The 16,533-nt window shown below is 33.2% G+C and overlaps 1 protein-coding gene across 1 annotated transcript; it reads left to right on the plus strand.

The window, feature by feature from the left end:
- Nucleotides 1-1,023: 1,023 nt before the first annotated feature.
- LOC131870355 (leucine-rich repeat receptor-like serine/threonine-protein kinase At2g14510) lies at nucleotides 1,024-2,577 on the plus strand. The gene is made up of 7 exons (XM_059215870.1): nucleotides 1,024-1,048; nucleotides 1,182-1,384; nucleotides 1,508-1,631; nucleotides 1,711-1,779; nucleotides 1,873-2,059; nucleotides 2,143-2,251; nucleotides 2,329-2,577. Exons 1-7 carry the CDS (start codon nucleotides 1,024-1,026, stop codon nucleotides 2,575-2,577), a joined length of 966 nt encoding a protein of 321 aa, XP_059071853.1.
- Nucleotides 2,578-16,533: the final 13,956 nt, after the last annotated feature.

A 16,533-nucleotide genomic window follows, 5' to 3' on the forward strand; every position in this document is an offset into this window, starting at 1 on the left:
CTAACAGTATACTTAATGCCTTAATCAACCAATTCCTTATAATCCAAACATCATCAAAACAAACTCCTTTTGAAACACCTAGGGCCACAGTCTCAATATAATGCCACAAACCCTATTTAATGCCATGAATAGGAACATACCAATACGATGTCTAAAAACCACAGTGGATGAATCTGGAATAGTGACACCTTAATACTTTGCGAATTCAATCAAGTAAAATATGGCCTGCGTGCCCTCAACAATAATCTCCTGCAATCTGGCTTTGCCGTTAAAATAAAAACTGTGCTCAATAGTCTCCTTGACACAGCTTGACTGAGATCTTCTTATGGCTGCAAACACTTGCTTTCACTGCAGCTTCTACGATGGCCTTCTCCTCTCTGACTAATTCGATGACAACTCAATCTGCCTTTGCAATCTGCATAAACACAACAATCTACCAATTTTTATTTGCCTGAGCTCTGATACCACATGAAGGTGGGCAGAGACAGAACATTACAATTCATTGCCCTTGCAGAAACAATTTACATGAGCCTCTTAAATAGAGGTCTTTCGAATTATCTAGAATGAGAAACAGTAAACAACGTGAAAATCAATGGGCGGTGAAGAGTCGGTGGCAAGTCGGTAATAAAGTCAACAACATTACTGCAGGAAAGTTCCATATTAAATAGTGCAGTTGGAAGAAGCTTCTCTTCGGTGGGAGAAATTAATGTCTTCCAACAGTTCTTAGTTGTTTATATTAGATAAACAGATAAAACTATATTAAATTAGAAATTGAAATAATTTTATTAAGATTTTTAAATAACAATAATTTATTTGTCTTAACCTTTGACATTTTAATTGTTTGGTCTGCACTGCAGAGTTCTTCCTCAAAGTAAGTTTCTACAGGACAAGAAAAACAAAGAAAAAGGTAGGATTATAGGACCTGCTATTGGCTGTTCGGTTCTGTTAATCCTTCTGATATTCGGGATTTATCAATGGAGGTGCAAATATAATCAAGGATGTCTCACCATAAACAATTCTACTATGCAACCTCAGCATTCATGTACAGGTCTTTTTTGAATCCTTGTCACTTGAAAATGGTTTATTTAAAACTAAGAATTATTATTTTAGATCTTCTATCTCGTATCTTTAAGTATTGAGTCATGTTGGAAACCTTTGTTCTATCTTCTCTTTCGAAACAGATAAAGATGATCCAAATGAATTTCAAAAAGTGGTGGTAGAATATAGTGAAGAAGATATTAAAGCAGCTACAAACAACTATTCTACAATCATTGGTAAGGGAGGCTTTGGCATTGTGTTTTATGGTCAACTATCAGGAAACGATGTTGCAGTGAAGATACTTTCAACTGATTCATGTCAAGGAAAACAAGAATTTCGAAATGAGGTTCTTCCTTTCTTCAAAAATATTGAATGCATTATTTAAGACAAGAATTTTATTTACCCCTCGTACTCCTATTTCATCACAAGTTGCCTGTTTAACACACGGTGCTTTTGTTCTTGGCTCCAGGTAACTCTCCTTTCAAGGGTACACCACAAGAATCTTGTAAATCTTCTTGGGTATTGTAGACAGCCTATAGTTGCCTTACTATACGAATTTATGGAATATGGAACATTGACGAACCATATACACGGTATAGTTTATTCCATGGTGGTCTCAATAAAATTAATGTAAACAAATTTTAACAAAAAGACTTACTATTCTATTTACAGGCTCTGCTAAACGAGAGAGACCACTTGATTGGCAAACTAGGATTAATATTGCTCTACAAGCTGCAGAGGGTAAATTGTACAAGTCATAGGTTTCAGGTTTTTAAATGTTTATTGTATGTAAAATTGCTTCTACACATTACAAATTTCTTATGTGGTTTGCAGGTTTGCTATACCTTCATGAGGGTTGTAGCCCTCCTATCATACACAGAGATATTAAATGCACTAATATACTTTTGGATAAAAATATGTCTGCCAAGATTACTGACTTTGGTTTATCAAAGTTACTGCAAAACTCTCGAAGCCATGTAACAACAGAAGTCAAGGGCACCCTCGGCTATCTTGATCCCGAGTATTTTCATACTTCACCATTATAGTATCTTTTTAACATTTATCAAATAATTTACAGTACGCTAATTTTCAAACTTGATGCAGATATTATGGAACGTCGTCATTAAATGAAAAGAGTGATGTCTATAGTTTTCGTGTAGTTTTATTCGAGATTATTTCTGGAGTACCACCCAAGGAGGGAATTGTTGAATCGGTAAACATTTAAAATATAATCTATTTTATTTTTATCATTAATAATAATATGGAATTCTCATTTTCCTCATTATATAGGCTAAAATATTGCTTTCATGCGGGAGAATAGCAGACTTGATGGATTCTTTGTTGGGTGGCCAATATAGTTTAGAATCTGCATGGAGAGTTGCAGAGGTTGCGTACAATTTTGTGGAACCAAGACCAGTAAATAGACCCACTATGAATACTGTTGTGAAAGAGCTAGCAGAAGCAAAGGCACTTGTATCACATGATGGCATTAAACCTACATCTTTAAAAGTACTGGACGACGTGCCTAAAGCTCGATAGCCATACCATTGTGAATCTGCTTCACTAGACGAAACATGCCCACTTAGCAGTGTCTGTCTTTTCAAATATAAACATTATAGTAATTATAACATTAAGTGGTTAAGGATCAGCTAATGAAGATCCAAAACATAATATTATTTAACTTAATCTTCAATATAGTATTAAGTGGTCATAGTTATTTAAATTGTTGGGTTCTTCTTATATTTAAAAAAATAGTGATAGCATATTTAAATCTATAATATTAGAGTACTTAATTTGAATGATTTTCTAGTGTATAATATCCATATTTTTATAATATCTTATTATCATATTAGATTTCAGATTTCAATTGTTCATCCATCAAATCTAAGTTATTCTTAAAGTCATTTCCAAGAATCAATCAATTGGATGCAATTAAATGCTACCTATTTTGGTACTTAGACAATTTAATCCTGCAAAAGAATATCATTGACATATCGAAGAGTAATTCAATGGTATTGGGTACAATTTTGTTTCTTTTTAAATAGACTTTTAATCTAATATTGATGCTTTATTTTAGCTATAAATTTAAACAGGTTTTAAAATTAACTAGTTTTGATAGTTCGTTTTCAAAAGCATACTACATGTATATGTATTCAAATTGATATTGCATAAAAGAAATCTCTTTGTTAGGCAATGTTGTTTATTACACGTGTTCCAAGACCATGAAGAGATCAAACCCACCACCCAAACAAAGAAAAAAGTAGTATAAGTGAAAAATTGTCTAAAGAAACATACACTACATTTAAATGAGTTCAAGAGCCAAGGATACAAAACCTATGATTTAGAGAAGCACAAACACAACACCCACAATCTAAATTTAAACTAGAATAAGATATTTAGACACTATTAATATTGATGAATAAAAGACCACTCTTGATAGGATGAAATACTAGCATTATCACATGAACTCATCAACTCTTATCGTAAGGGTTTGTAAAAACCCTTTCACACCTTAAAAAACCAAAATATTGACCTACCTCCTTAACCTATACTGTCAGCCTTAATTCTATCCTTCACAATATGGACATTAGAACCAACACCCTTAACTCAAAGCCAAGAGAGAAGAACCTAGATTGTACTAGAATAACCATATCAACGAAATCCTCCATAGCAGTATTGCTCATATGAATTAACATTTTAAAAAATTAAAATAAAATTAAAAAAGATGGCTCTTAATATTTTCCAAATACCAATGGGAAAAACTGGTAGGGAAATTTAAGGAAAAGTTAACACAGTTTCAGTTTTTATGAGGCAATAAAATGAAACCTTGGGCATTCGTGTTTGTTTCGATGTCTTGTTCATTTAGAAGTTAGTTTATAATGTTCCTTAAATGCAGTTGATAGGAAAAATTATAATTTTTCAATAGCACGGAAAAGGAAATTAAATATTTTATTCTTAATCATGACTAAGTCATCGTATATTCCTTCGGCCTTCATCATTTTTCTTGTCTTTGCTTCCCATTCAAAATGATTTTACTTTTCTTTGCCCGCATTTCAGCAGAGAAAATCAATGACGATATTTTAGGTTAACGTAAAATAAATATATTTTATTTCCTCGATTTCAGCAGAGTAAAATATGTAAAATTGAAACAGTTGAACACTGGAATTTGGTGAGAATCTATTTTCATTTTGTTTTTTATTTATTTAAAAATGACTTTACTTTCTGATTTGAACAGTGAAGTATGAATCTATTTTTTTTATTTTTTTTCAAAATCAAAATAAAGAAAAACATTGGTAATGATTAGTAGAAATTTCTACCCCCTCTTTATTCAATGGGTCGTGCTCTTTCTAAATCATTTTTCTTTTTTTAAGTGGGTGTATTTCTTTTCTTCTTTCTTTAATGACATGTCTAATCTTATTCTAAACATTGCATTTTTTTTTATGGTTTTATCAAATATCTTTCAGTAAGTTAATTTTTAAAATTATTGTATTTTTACGAAATACTTTTTAAACAAGTTAATTGCATCTTTTATCACATATTTTCTAAATTAGTATAAAATTTCATATTTTGTCAAATATTTTTAAATGAGTTATGTGATAAAAATTGTGATTTTATCAAATAGCTTTGAACAAATCAGTTTGTGAAAAAAGTATGCTCTATCAAATACATTTGAATAAATTATTGTTAAAATAAACTATAATTCTTTCAACTATTTTTGAACAAATTAATATGGGAAAAAATGTTGCTCTATCAACTACCTTTGAACAAGTTAATTTGTGAAAAAAATTCATAATCCTATCAATTATATTTGAACAAATTAATGTGAGAAAAAATGGCATTCTATCAAATACCTAGTTAACAAGAAAATAGGATGCTTATCTAACTTCAACTCCACCCTACAAATGAACACTAATGCATTTATTTTTCTTCTTATGTGAAAGTCATTTTAAATTGAATAATCTTACATTTACATAATTTATTTTTAGTTTTCAATGCTCCACATCTCCTTCGCACCTTACAAATTCAAAATACCCTTTATTTGTGAATTTTAACAATTTTCGTTACCCACTCCTCATCTTTGTTGAACCTACATGTTTCAAGGAAGTATCTAATCATATTCCTTTAAACAAAGTTAGAGTTTAAAGAGTTCTAATTCTCATTGCAATCCCCAAATCATGGTTTCTCACTCTATGTATTCTTAAGAACCATGTGTATTATTTGTTTGGGCTTTCAATTTATAAAAAGTCATTTATTTGTTTGGGATTTCAACTTATAAAAAGTCATTTATTTGTTTGGGCTTTCAACTTATAAAAAGTCATAGCATGGATGGTTAAACATTCAAATAATTTTTTCAATTTTTCATTTTATTTTACAAATGATCATTTTTGTGCATTTGCTCTAGTTCTTGTAGTTCTTTTTTTTCTTTCACATGTTAATGTATTCTATTCACCTTTTTTGAAATTTTTAATTGTTTTTCTCATTTATTTTGTTCAAAGCACAAATATTCTAGTAATTTATCATTTTCAACATTGGGTGCAAGCCAATCCTTAATCTCCGCTACTTATTCAATATAGGATTTTTTAAACCAAGAACTAATAAATAGTTTTTACATGGCACAACCTCATCTTTGATCTCTACATAAACATGAGAGTTTCATAGTTTTCTAGCAAAAAAAAATAAATTGCATGATGTAACTCAAATTTTGTCCTTTATGTATAATGGTGGACCATGAAAATACAAAATTTATTCGATACTTCAAACCCAAAATTTTACCTAATACAAAAATTATTGGATTTTTAGAGTTTCACAACATAATACAAATACTTGCAAAATATATTTAAAACATCGAACTTCGTACCGAACTACATTGTCAAGATTATTAGATTCTAGAACATATTTAAACTAGTTGAAACTTCAATTTCATATTCTAAGTCTTATCACCATAATATAGATCTAAACAATAATAACAATTAAAATAATAACAATAATAATAATCATTTTTAAAAATTTTAAAATGGCACACTTTCGAGGCGCAGGAGCAGGAGTTGACGCGAGAGCAGGTTCAGGTTTGAATTTGAATGACTCTGGTTCTGGGAGTCTAGGGGATTCCCCTGTGACTCGCCCCACAAAATCGGCCCCTGATCCTTTGGATGGGGCCTCAAATGATACATGGGATGGTGGTACCATGCAAAATACTGCCAATGGTAAATCTGTCATTTTTGACAAACCTGGTGAGGTTGAGAGCCCCAATAATAAGATTCCCTCTATGGAATGCAACAAGAAATGGGCTTCTCTTTTTGCAACTAAGCTTAAGGGTAAGGCCATTTTGCCGGTACCGCATAAAGTTGACCAGGATTCTAGTGCTTGCTCCATCTCTATCCCGGACTGTATTGTGGATCAGAATATGGCTCACACGAACTTAGTCTTGGTTGGAAACTTTGTTGGACCATGCCATAATATTGAGGCTATTAGATCCTGGGTGTCTAGGAAATAGAAAGGTAAGGGTCAAATTGATGTTGTGGCTATGGTTGGTGGCTTCTTCTCCTTTTCATTCGCTTGTGAAGAAGACTTTTGATTTGTTTTGGCGGGAGGTCCCTGGATGCGAGGCAAAGCCTCGCTGGCCCTTAAAAAGTGGGAACCAAGTTTTAATCCTAAAGATTGGGAATATAATGAAGCCCCTATCTTGGTCAGACTGCCAGGTTTACCCATGGAATTCTGGGGAGAAGAAATATTTGCAGGTATTGCAGCCTATTTTGGTGAGCTAATCTCAGTCGACCCAATGACTGCAGTAAAAAGATGACTCATTTATGTCAGACTGTGTATCAATGTTAAACAATCTACAAGCCTACCTTTTGAGATAGATATTTTCTCTAAGTTGGGTAGATGGGTGTAGAAAGTGGAGTCGGGTTTCCATCGCAGATGGAGCTTAGAGAACGTTACCAAAAATGGGGATGGGATCCCCCTCTCATGCTAAATTATAATAATCTCATGGAATATATGGGGTTTAAATCACCCCCACAAGAATGACCTGCTATCCAATTTGGTTAGAGATCATAAACCAAATATTTACCTTGTCCAAGAAACTAAAATGCCTGGTAGAAAAGTGGAAAAAATTAAATTGGCGATTTTTGGAGATTGTGATATTCACTGTGTGGATGCAAATGGTGCTTCAGGCGGTATTTCCACCCTTTGGAATCTGAGACTACTATGTGGTAAGGTGGTCCTCTCTTCTCCTAATCACATTGTTACTAGATTCTTTAATCTTAAAGATGGATCCTCCTATATTATTTCAAACATCTATGCTCCTAATGGGAGATCTGCAAGGAAAGTCCTTTGGTCTTCCATTTTCCATGCTAGATTGCTCTTCCTTAATGAGAAATGGGTTCTTCTGGGCGATTTCAACACCCCACTCTCAAATTTGGATAAATCTGGGGGTATGCCTATCTCTATTGATAGTAGACAAGACTTGGCTGACATGATCAACTCTTTGAGCCTTTTGGATCTAGACCTTATTGGTGCTAAATTCACCTGGTCCAACAAACACAGTGGGGAGGATCTCATTCTAGTTAAGCTTGATAGGGGCCTTGTATATCCTGATTGGATTCAGAATGCTTCATGTAGACTCAATGCCTTGCCCCGTGTTGTATTAGACCACTTCCCTATTTGCCTTTCGGTGACTTACTTGTCTAGCAGAAAGGCGTATCCCTTTAGATTTGAGAAAATGTGGTTGATGGCCCCTGACATCCAAGATAAAATTATGAAGTGGTGGAATATTGATATCCAGGTTGTACGGCCATGTTTCATATAGCCAAGAAGTTATATAATGTCAAGTCCAATATTCAACGTTTGAACAAGTCCTCTTTTGGCAATATCTTCAAAATTAAAGATCAACTCAAACTGGATCTTGAGGAGGTTCAAAAGCATACAAAAGTTTTCAGGTTTGATAAAGATGTCTCGAACAAATAAATTGAGATTTTAACTAAATTGCATGATATTATTTCCAAAGAAGAGGAATTTTGGAAAGAGAGATCTAGAGATTTATGGCTTAAAAGTGGTGACAAAAACACTAAGTTCTTTCATATGACAACCCTTAAGCACATGGCTCCTAATAGAATAAATAAAATTCAGATTGGCCAGAGATGGGTTGATAAGCATGAAGAGATTTGCCAGGAAGCCATCAGTTTTTTCTCTAATCTCCTTTCTGTGAATGATCCTCTTGACCCTCTAGCTCAAAATGAAATCTTGCAGGAGGTCCCCACCATTATCTCTCAGGATATGGACTTGGAGCTTACCAGAATCCCTTCTCTTGATGAATTTCACAATGCGGTCTTCTCTTTTGAAGGTAAAAAAGTCCCTGGCCTTGATGGCTTCCCTCTATTTTTCTTTCAAAATTTTTGGCAGATTATTTGCTCTGATGTGACCTTGTTGTAGCTCAAGAATTTTTTGGTTCCTGCTCTCTCCTGAAGGAGTTGAATGTCACCTTCCTTGTCCTCATCCCCAAGAAATTTGATGCCTTCTCTTTTTCAGGATGTTAGACCTATTAGTCTCTGCAATTCTTTATATAAAATTTTCACCAAAATCCTGGTGCTCAGACTTAAGAATTCCATCCCTTCTTTAATTTCTAAGCATCAAAATGGGTTTGTTCCTGGGAGGCAGATCTTGGATTCTGTTATTGTGGTGCATGAGAACATCCACTCCCTATCTATCAATAAAAAATATGGCTTTTTTCTAAAATTGGACCTATTGAAAGCTTTTGATAGAGTCAACTAGAGTTTTCTTCTCTGAATCCTTAGGGTGTTTGGATTCGGAGATAACTTCATCCAAATCATTGAACAATGTGTGTCCACCCCCAAATTTTCAATGTTGATTAATGGATCTGCCTCTAGTTGATTATTTGATGATTTCTCTATAGATTGGGTGGAGAGATAAAAAAACATCATGATTGATTTCTTAGAAAAATTTTCTTTGAAAAGTAATAATATCACTTTGGCAAGGATATCCAAGATTGATGTTAAAAATAGGCCTTCTATTCTAGACAAATATTTGCAACTGGAAGGTTTTTAATGTTGATGATGATTTATTGAATTTTCTTCATTGCATAGATGAGTATGAGACTCTATAAATTGATTTCAATGCTTTTGTCGAAGTTGTAGATGGTAAAGAAATTTTATTTGTAAATGAAATACTACAGCTAAAAATTAATAAAATCCCAAAGAGGTTTGTAGCATTGGAAAGAATGTTCAATGGTAATGATGGTCAAGCAATGAAACTTTCTCTTGTCAGAAAACAAGATTTAGAGGAGGTAAATTTAGTGAATAAGTCATCTCCTAAAAAAGTATACATTGGAAATAAAATCAGTTTGAAGATATGAGCAATGCTCATAGCATTATTGAGGAAATATAAGCACATTTTTGCTTGGCCATATGATGACCTGACAACTTACAGAGAGGATTTATTTCAGCACAAGATTCCTCTCATTCCTAAGGAAAAACCTTCTAGATACAAGTAGAGACATATTAACCTAGTGTTAAGGCCAAAGATGCAAGAGGAACTCATGAAACTAAGGGATGGTGGGATAATTAAGCCAATTATACATTCCAATTGGGTCTCTAATTTAGTCCCTATCAAAAAGAAGAACAAAGATATAAGTTTGTGTGTTGATTTAAAAAATTGAATATGTCTTTGTTGAAAGACAGTTACCCACTCCCAAATATGGAAGCCATGTTACAAAAGGTGACAAGATGTGAATTATTGTCAATGATGGATGGCTTTTCTAGGTAGAATCAAGCAAAGGTTAAAGAGTCTAAGCAATACAAGATCGCATTCACGACCCCTTGGGGAATATATGTGTAAGTAAGAATGCCATTCTAGTTAATAAATGATGGTGATACATTTCAAAGAGCTATGGATGTGGCATTCTGAGATCTTATTTATATCATCATGGTAGTTTATCAAGATGATTTAACTACATTTTCTAAGTGAGAAAACAATCATTTCTTTCATCTTGAGAAAATATTTACCAAGGCTCTAGAGTATGGGATTTCTCTAAATCCTAAGAAGTGTAACTTTTTTTTTACTAAAGGTAAAGTCTTGGGTCACATTGTTTCAAAATGAGTCTAAGTAGACCTAGAAAGAGTAGAAACAATAGATAAAATACCCATCCCTAAGACTACAAAATTTATTCAGTTCTTTTTTGGCCCAATTAATTTTGTTAGAAGAATCATCTCTAACTTTGTTGAAATTGTAAAGTCTATTTCCAAGATGTTGAAAAAGGGAACCAAAATTGATTCCTTTTTAGCCATCTAAAGATAAATTAAGGAGGCTTTCTCTAGTATTTAAATCTCCAGACTTTAGAAAACCTAAGTTAAAAATCCTTCCGTTCACATCATTTCACACAATTGTAGCTGTTATGCTTCAGAAAAATGATGAAAGATATGAGCAGCCTATAGAATTTTATAGCAAATCTCTCTAGGCTACAGAGATGAAGTGTGATATAGCAAAGAAATATGTATATGCGTATGCTATTGTAATGGATATCTTTTCTCAATCAATGGTAACAAGAAGAAGGTGTAGATGGATTAATAAAATCTATTAGTTTAATATTGACATTTAGATCACTAAATTGGTTAAGGGGCAAGGATTAGCAAAGTTATGGTAGAGGAAAATTTGGAAGCTTCGTACGTGAATAATCTTTCTACCTTGGTAGATAGCTTTTGTAGTTCATAGAATACTTCCTGGTATACAAATGTGTTATATTTTTTGAAGCATATGAAATGCTCAAAATATCTAACAGACAATTAGAAGGTAACATTGAAACTTCTGGCTCAGAAACATTTTTTTATTAATGGAGATTTGTTTTGGAAAGACTGTGATGACCTATCTGGATAAATTTCCTTGATAAGAATCAAGATGAAGTCATATTAAAATACATAAATGCAAGAGTATGTAGAGGCCATTTCACTACCAAAACCACTACTCACAAAGTTCTTAGGGTAGGTTATTATTGGCCCACTTAATTTGTTAATTCTTACACATATATGTGAGTAAATGTGAGCCTTATCAAAAACAATTCAAGGAAGTTGATGTATTCAAGTGCACTACCTCTTAGGACTATGTAGGTTGAAGCCCCTTTTCATCAATGGGGAAGTGATTTTATAGGTGAAATGGTTGAGAAATCCAGTGGTGTTTTTTACATGGATATTGGTAGCAATAGATTATTTCACTAAATGGATTGAAGTGATCCCAACAAAGAGGCTACCAGTAAAGTTATTATTGATTTCCTAATGAAAAATATAATAATTAGATTTGGAACACCAATCAAGTTAATCATTGATGCTATGTGTTTCAGATCTAAAGAATTTTCTAAATCTTGTGATTCTTATGGTATAAGAGTTTATTATTACTCACCATATCATCCACGGGGAAATGGGTAGGCCAAATCAAGTGATAAGAGCATATTGAAGATCACTAAGAGGACACTTGAGAAAATTAAGAAGGCTTGAGACTCAAAACTTACAATGGTATTCTAGGCTAATAGAATTACAATCAAGAAAGAAATAAGGAAGCCACCATTTGAGTTAGTAGATGGGACACAAGCTAGATTACTTGTAAACAACTTGTTGTTAGCATACAAGTTCATTTAAGAGAATGATTGGGATATACTCAAGCCAATGGAGAAAAGAATTGAACAACTAATGAAGTTAGATGAAGTCAAGAATTATACTCAGAAAAGAAATACAAAGTTGCAACAACAAAGCAAATATTTGTTTGAAAAGAGAGATTTTGACAAAAAATTCAACATTGATGATCTGGTGTTGATGTGGAATGCAAGAGGATAGGAAAACGGTATGTATGGGAAATTTGAAACTCTTTAGTTGAGCCCTTTTGTTGTTGCTTTGAACAATGCAGATGACTCACACTTTCCAAAAATTATGGAACGTGAAATTCAAGAATTTCTAGTGCATGGAAAATTCCTTAAGAATTTTTTTGCCTAAAATTTTCTTTCCATGCATGGTATTTTAGTGTAAATTTTGTATAAATTCCTTTTGTTTGTTGTTAGGTCTGTACCCCAAGAGATTCTACATTCTCATCTTGACCTAGGTGATCAAGCGTTGCCAACTAGAGTCATTGTTGGGACTATCAAAATTTGTAGACAATTTTTCCAGGTCAATTATTTGGCTCTCATATGCTTGAGTTGGGGTTTTAAAATTTTACCCAACTGTTAGGGGTTTTGCCTCATATAGAGTTCTCACTTCCATGTTTTTATGATCATTTGTTGAGTTGTTGGTCTGGTGACTTGGGCTATTAGTCATGATTTTGAGTCTATATCTTGTCATTTGTTTACCAACCCATTTATATTAGGATTTAAGAAATTCACTATTCATAACAGCTCCATGGGCTTAATGTTTGATGTTGTTCTAGATTTTCCCTAATTCCTAGGAAAAATTGCCCCATGACACTTTATTAAATCAAAGCAATGCTTATGTGCACAAATATTTACTTAAGTTTCCCCATGCCCCCATGTTTTTTACTCTAGTCAAATTATGGATTGTGGACTAGTGGGATCATACCCTGCTATCCCAGGAGGTATGTGATGTCAATAAAGGAAAGGCCGCAAGCTATAAAGATAAGTTGAAGACAAAGGTAATGTATCCCCATAGCTTTGTAGGTGAAATACTAGTTAAACATAACCTACAGGTTGGCAAAATCAATGGCATGAAATATGTAGTGGTTGAAGGCTAGTGTACCCTATCATCCTGCATGGACAAAATAATGTAGCTTTATGAACTGTGGGCTAGTGGGTTGTTAAAGTATTCACCCCGATACCCCATGTAAATTGGCAACAAGTAAAAGAGGGACCATGAGATAGAGGGAAAGAGGAACTAAACGGTAAAAGTTTTCTGCTACCCCACAGGCCTTGACTATAGTCAAGGAATGGGTTGTGGGCTACTGCGACTAAGAAATATAGAGGGAAATTTTCCTTGCTATCTCGCTTGAAGAAAACATAAAGCATAACTATGGTGCAAGCCCACAAGACATGTCATTTAGAAGAAAGAAAGTATGCACTGAATGATTGATCACCATGACATCCACTCAACTGTAGTCAAGATGAACAGTAATCGTTTGATAGAGAATCAATGGTGAAATTTGAAATCGATGTATTTACCACTTTTTGACATTCACATGAACTAAATTAATGGTGATTAAAGGATGTATGAAGACATATATATAAGTTCTATTTTTTTACTTGGGCATTCTCAATTTTCTTTTCGACAACTTCAATGTGAAGAGATGGTGAGTGAAGAAGAGCATTGTGCACCAGTGGAGTAGGGTTTTTAAGTGCCAAAAATCCCAATAATTGGACTCTATTTCCTACCTTATTTTCAGATAAATCTTGTACTATGGGAATAAAGTAGAGTTAAAATTATTAAAACCCTAGTGTAGTTCACTGTAATCACTCAAAAAAAATATCCTACTATTGAGAAAGCACTTGCTCAAGGTGAAAGCTCAAAATCAAGGAGGAATAAGACTGCTTCTTCTAAGAAACCTATAAATTCACCCCCACCTACTGCAAAAAACCCTCCTCAACCTACTAAAGACCCCAATCAATCCACTCAAGTCCCAAAAACTAAAAAAGAAAGCTAGAGGAGATGTTAGAGGTCTTAACTAGGACATGCACAAAAGTTTACAAGGGTTTGCTATGGAGGACAGTAAAAGGAAATTTTTCACTAACCGATGTTCAGGGTGTAGGAATTCCATTATAGACAGCAGAGAATAGGATATTTTTTAATACTTTTATGGGAATAGGGATAAGGATGTGCTAGTATCAAGTCACTGGACATTAGATATTAGAAAATTAGTGGTCCCTTATGTCTTCATTGAACCACAATTTGTTATTTTCTTAGCTAGGAGGTATCATGCAAAGACATACACAATAAGAACACCAAAGGGACTAATTATGGCAGATTTAAGTAGTGAAGCCATTATTGCTTTTTTTGGTTTAAATAGGTCCGAGGATTTAAAGAAAATTGATTTAGAAAAATTAGAATAAGAATACAAGGAAAGAAGAGTGATATCGAGTAGCTTTTATTATCAGATCAAATTAGAAAACAAGAAGATCTTGTGTTTATTGTAGACTTTGATAGTGTAAGACAAGTAAGGGGAATTGGATATAACCCCACACTAAAAGAATTGGCACAATGAACAAAGGTACCGAGAAATAATAAGCCAAAGTTGATTCATGGTGTTAAAGAAATGGTGGGAAAGGTAGCGACAAGAACCTTGAAAGATACATAGATGCATTAGAGGTAGCCACTATCTCACCACATTATATAATTTTTTCTTAAGCTAGAGAAGAGGACCAACAAAAGAGAATAGATGATTTAATGAAAAGACATGTATATTTGAATGAGTCATACAATAAGGCTTATATGGAAAACATAAGATTGAAGAAAGCCTTAGGAATCATTGATAAACCTCCTACTCCTGAAGGCACTATAGCTATTTACCATCCTCCAATAATGAATCAGGATGAGTCTTCTACAAATGAAGTAAGCATATTGAGTTATAAGCTCAATCACTATGCACAAAAATTAGATGTCATTGATGAAGCATTGCACAATGCTATAAGAATTGCAATGGAAAAGGTCGTAGATGTCATGATAAGATTTTTGAATCATATGTTTTGAAAGATACTAAGTAAGATTGAAGAAGTGCATAAATAATATCATGCCCTCGTATAGGCAGAGCAACAATTTAAAGAAATGATAACATTTTTTAAACCACTTTTTGAAAGGTAGCAGACCAAAGTTCACATATTGAATACTTTAGTTCTAGCCACACAATATGCACCAACATCTCCTTCTTAGATATGACATACTAATAAGATGATTACTCTATTAGTTGAGGAATTACCTTTTATTTAAACAAAAGAACAATAAATAAAGAGAAAATTGGAGTTATTCTGGTCCTTGACACACTGGTCTATCCTAGATATACACAATAAATGATGGAAATTTGAGTGAATTTGAAGATTGGATAAATGAGTTTGAAATGTGTGTGCCACTAATTATTTCCATGGTACATGATGGAAGCAAATTATAGATGGGTGTCTTTAATGGCACCGCGAATAAAATCATAGAGGTGAATGAAGGATACATCAAATTAATCAACAACACTAGAGCCATCCTTGATGATAGAACCATGGAAATCCTGGCTAAGGTATGTCAACTCCAAAAATTCTAATGGCCTAATGAGTTAACAGTTTTGGAGTGGGAAAACCAATATTGCACATACATAGAGCATGAAGGGAGAGACACTATGCAAGGAGAAATAAACTATATTCTAGATACAACTCAACTATATATAGAAATAACTTGATAGATCATGAAAATCATGGGTACCTTACAAAAATTCAAAGCAACTAGTTGTTTCTACAATATAGATTCCTCGGTCAAGCAAATTTCAATGCCTTGGTCATTACACAAGGCTCATTTTCAATTATTCCTAATTTTCTTATTTTTTAATTTAAGCACTTTGCACATCAACACTTACCACCTCATCAACAACCTTTTTCTCTAGTGTAGTGAACAAATATGACACATTAGTATGCTACGTCAGCAAGCCCATGCAACAACAGTTTTGTGTAAGAATATGGTTATCTTTGTATTTCCCTTAAGGACACAAATATTTTTTGTCATATATGAAGATGTAATAGTACCATGGCATATTCGTGTTTTAATGAATCAAATTTTGACACATATGCAATTTGGTCCGAAGCTTGTTTTGCTCCCTTCCTTTTTACAAAAGGAATTTCAAGGCCATTTACAAAGGGTTTTGAAATGTTTGAGTAATAAAATGTTGTTCATTTGCAAGAACTGAGTATTTTCCATGAATGTCAGCCATTTTAAATGAATTAATAGAAATTACTCCAAATTATCTCCCATTCTATTTTCTTTTTATATGCACATTTTTTTCCATTAAAGATGTAGTGATTTATCTCTATAAGTCTAGTTGTAGATGTGGAATATATTTGTAGGTTTCTTTTAAAGAGAGGATTAAATTTTGTAAATGTGTTTTAGCTATTTAGAGAATACAATGGTGATTAATAAGTAGAGTTTGGAGTGATTTGCAAGTTTATATTCATGTTAGGCATGAGTACATATAAGGCATGAATGGTTGAATTATCACATAAATGTGAAATGCTTGTAGTTGTTTCTACTTTGACTATGTTACCCAAAATTAGGCACCAGTCTTTGAAGGTTTGATTGAGTTTCAGATACCATTCCAATAATATTGATTTTATTTTCCCTTTTTTGTTAGTAGGAGTAGGATTAGAGTTAGAATTTACTCTTAATTGTGCAAATTTGTGTTAAATAATCATAGATCTAGCCAATTCAAAGTTTAATGTAGGTTGCCTAATTGAAATTAATTGAAAGTCATTTGTTTTTTTTTGTGATGTTCATTGTAATTTGGTTCATATCCTTAAATATTGCA

The sequence above is a fragment of the Cryptomeria japonica genome, unplaced genomic scaffold, assembly GCF_030272615.1.
Source record: "Cryptomeria japonica unplaced genomic scaffold, Sugi_1.0 HiC_scaffold_317, whole genome shotgun sequence".
Lineage (NCBI taxonomy): Eukaryota > Viridiplantae > Streptophyta > Pinopsida > Cupressales > Cupressaceae > Cryptomeria > Cryptomeria japonica.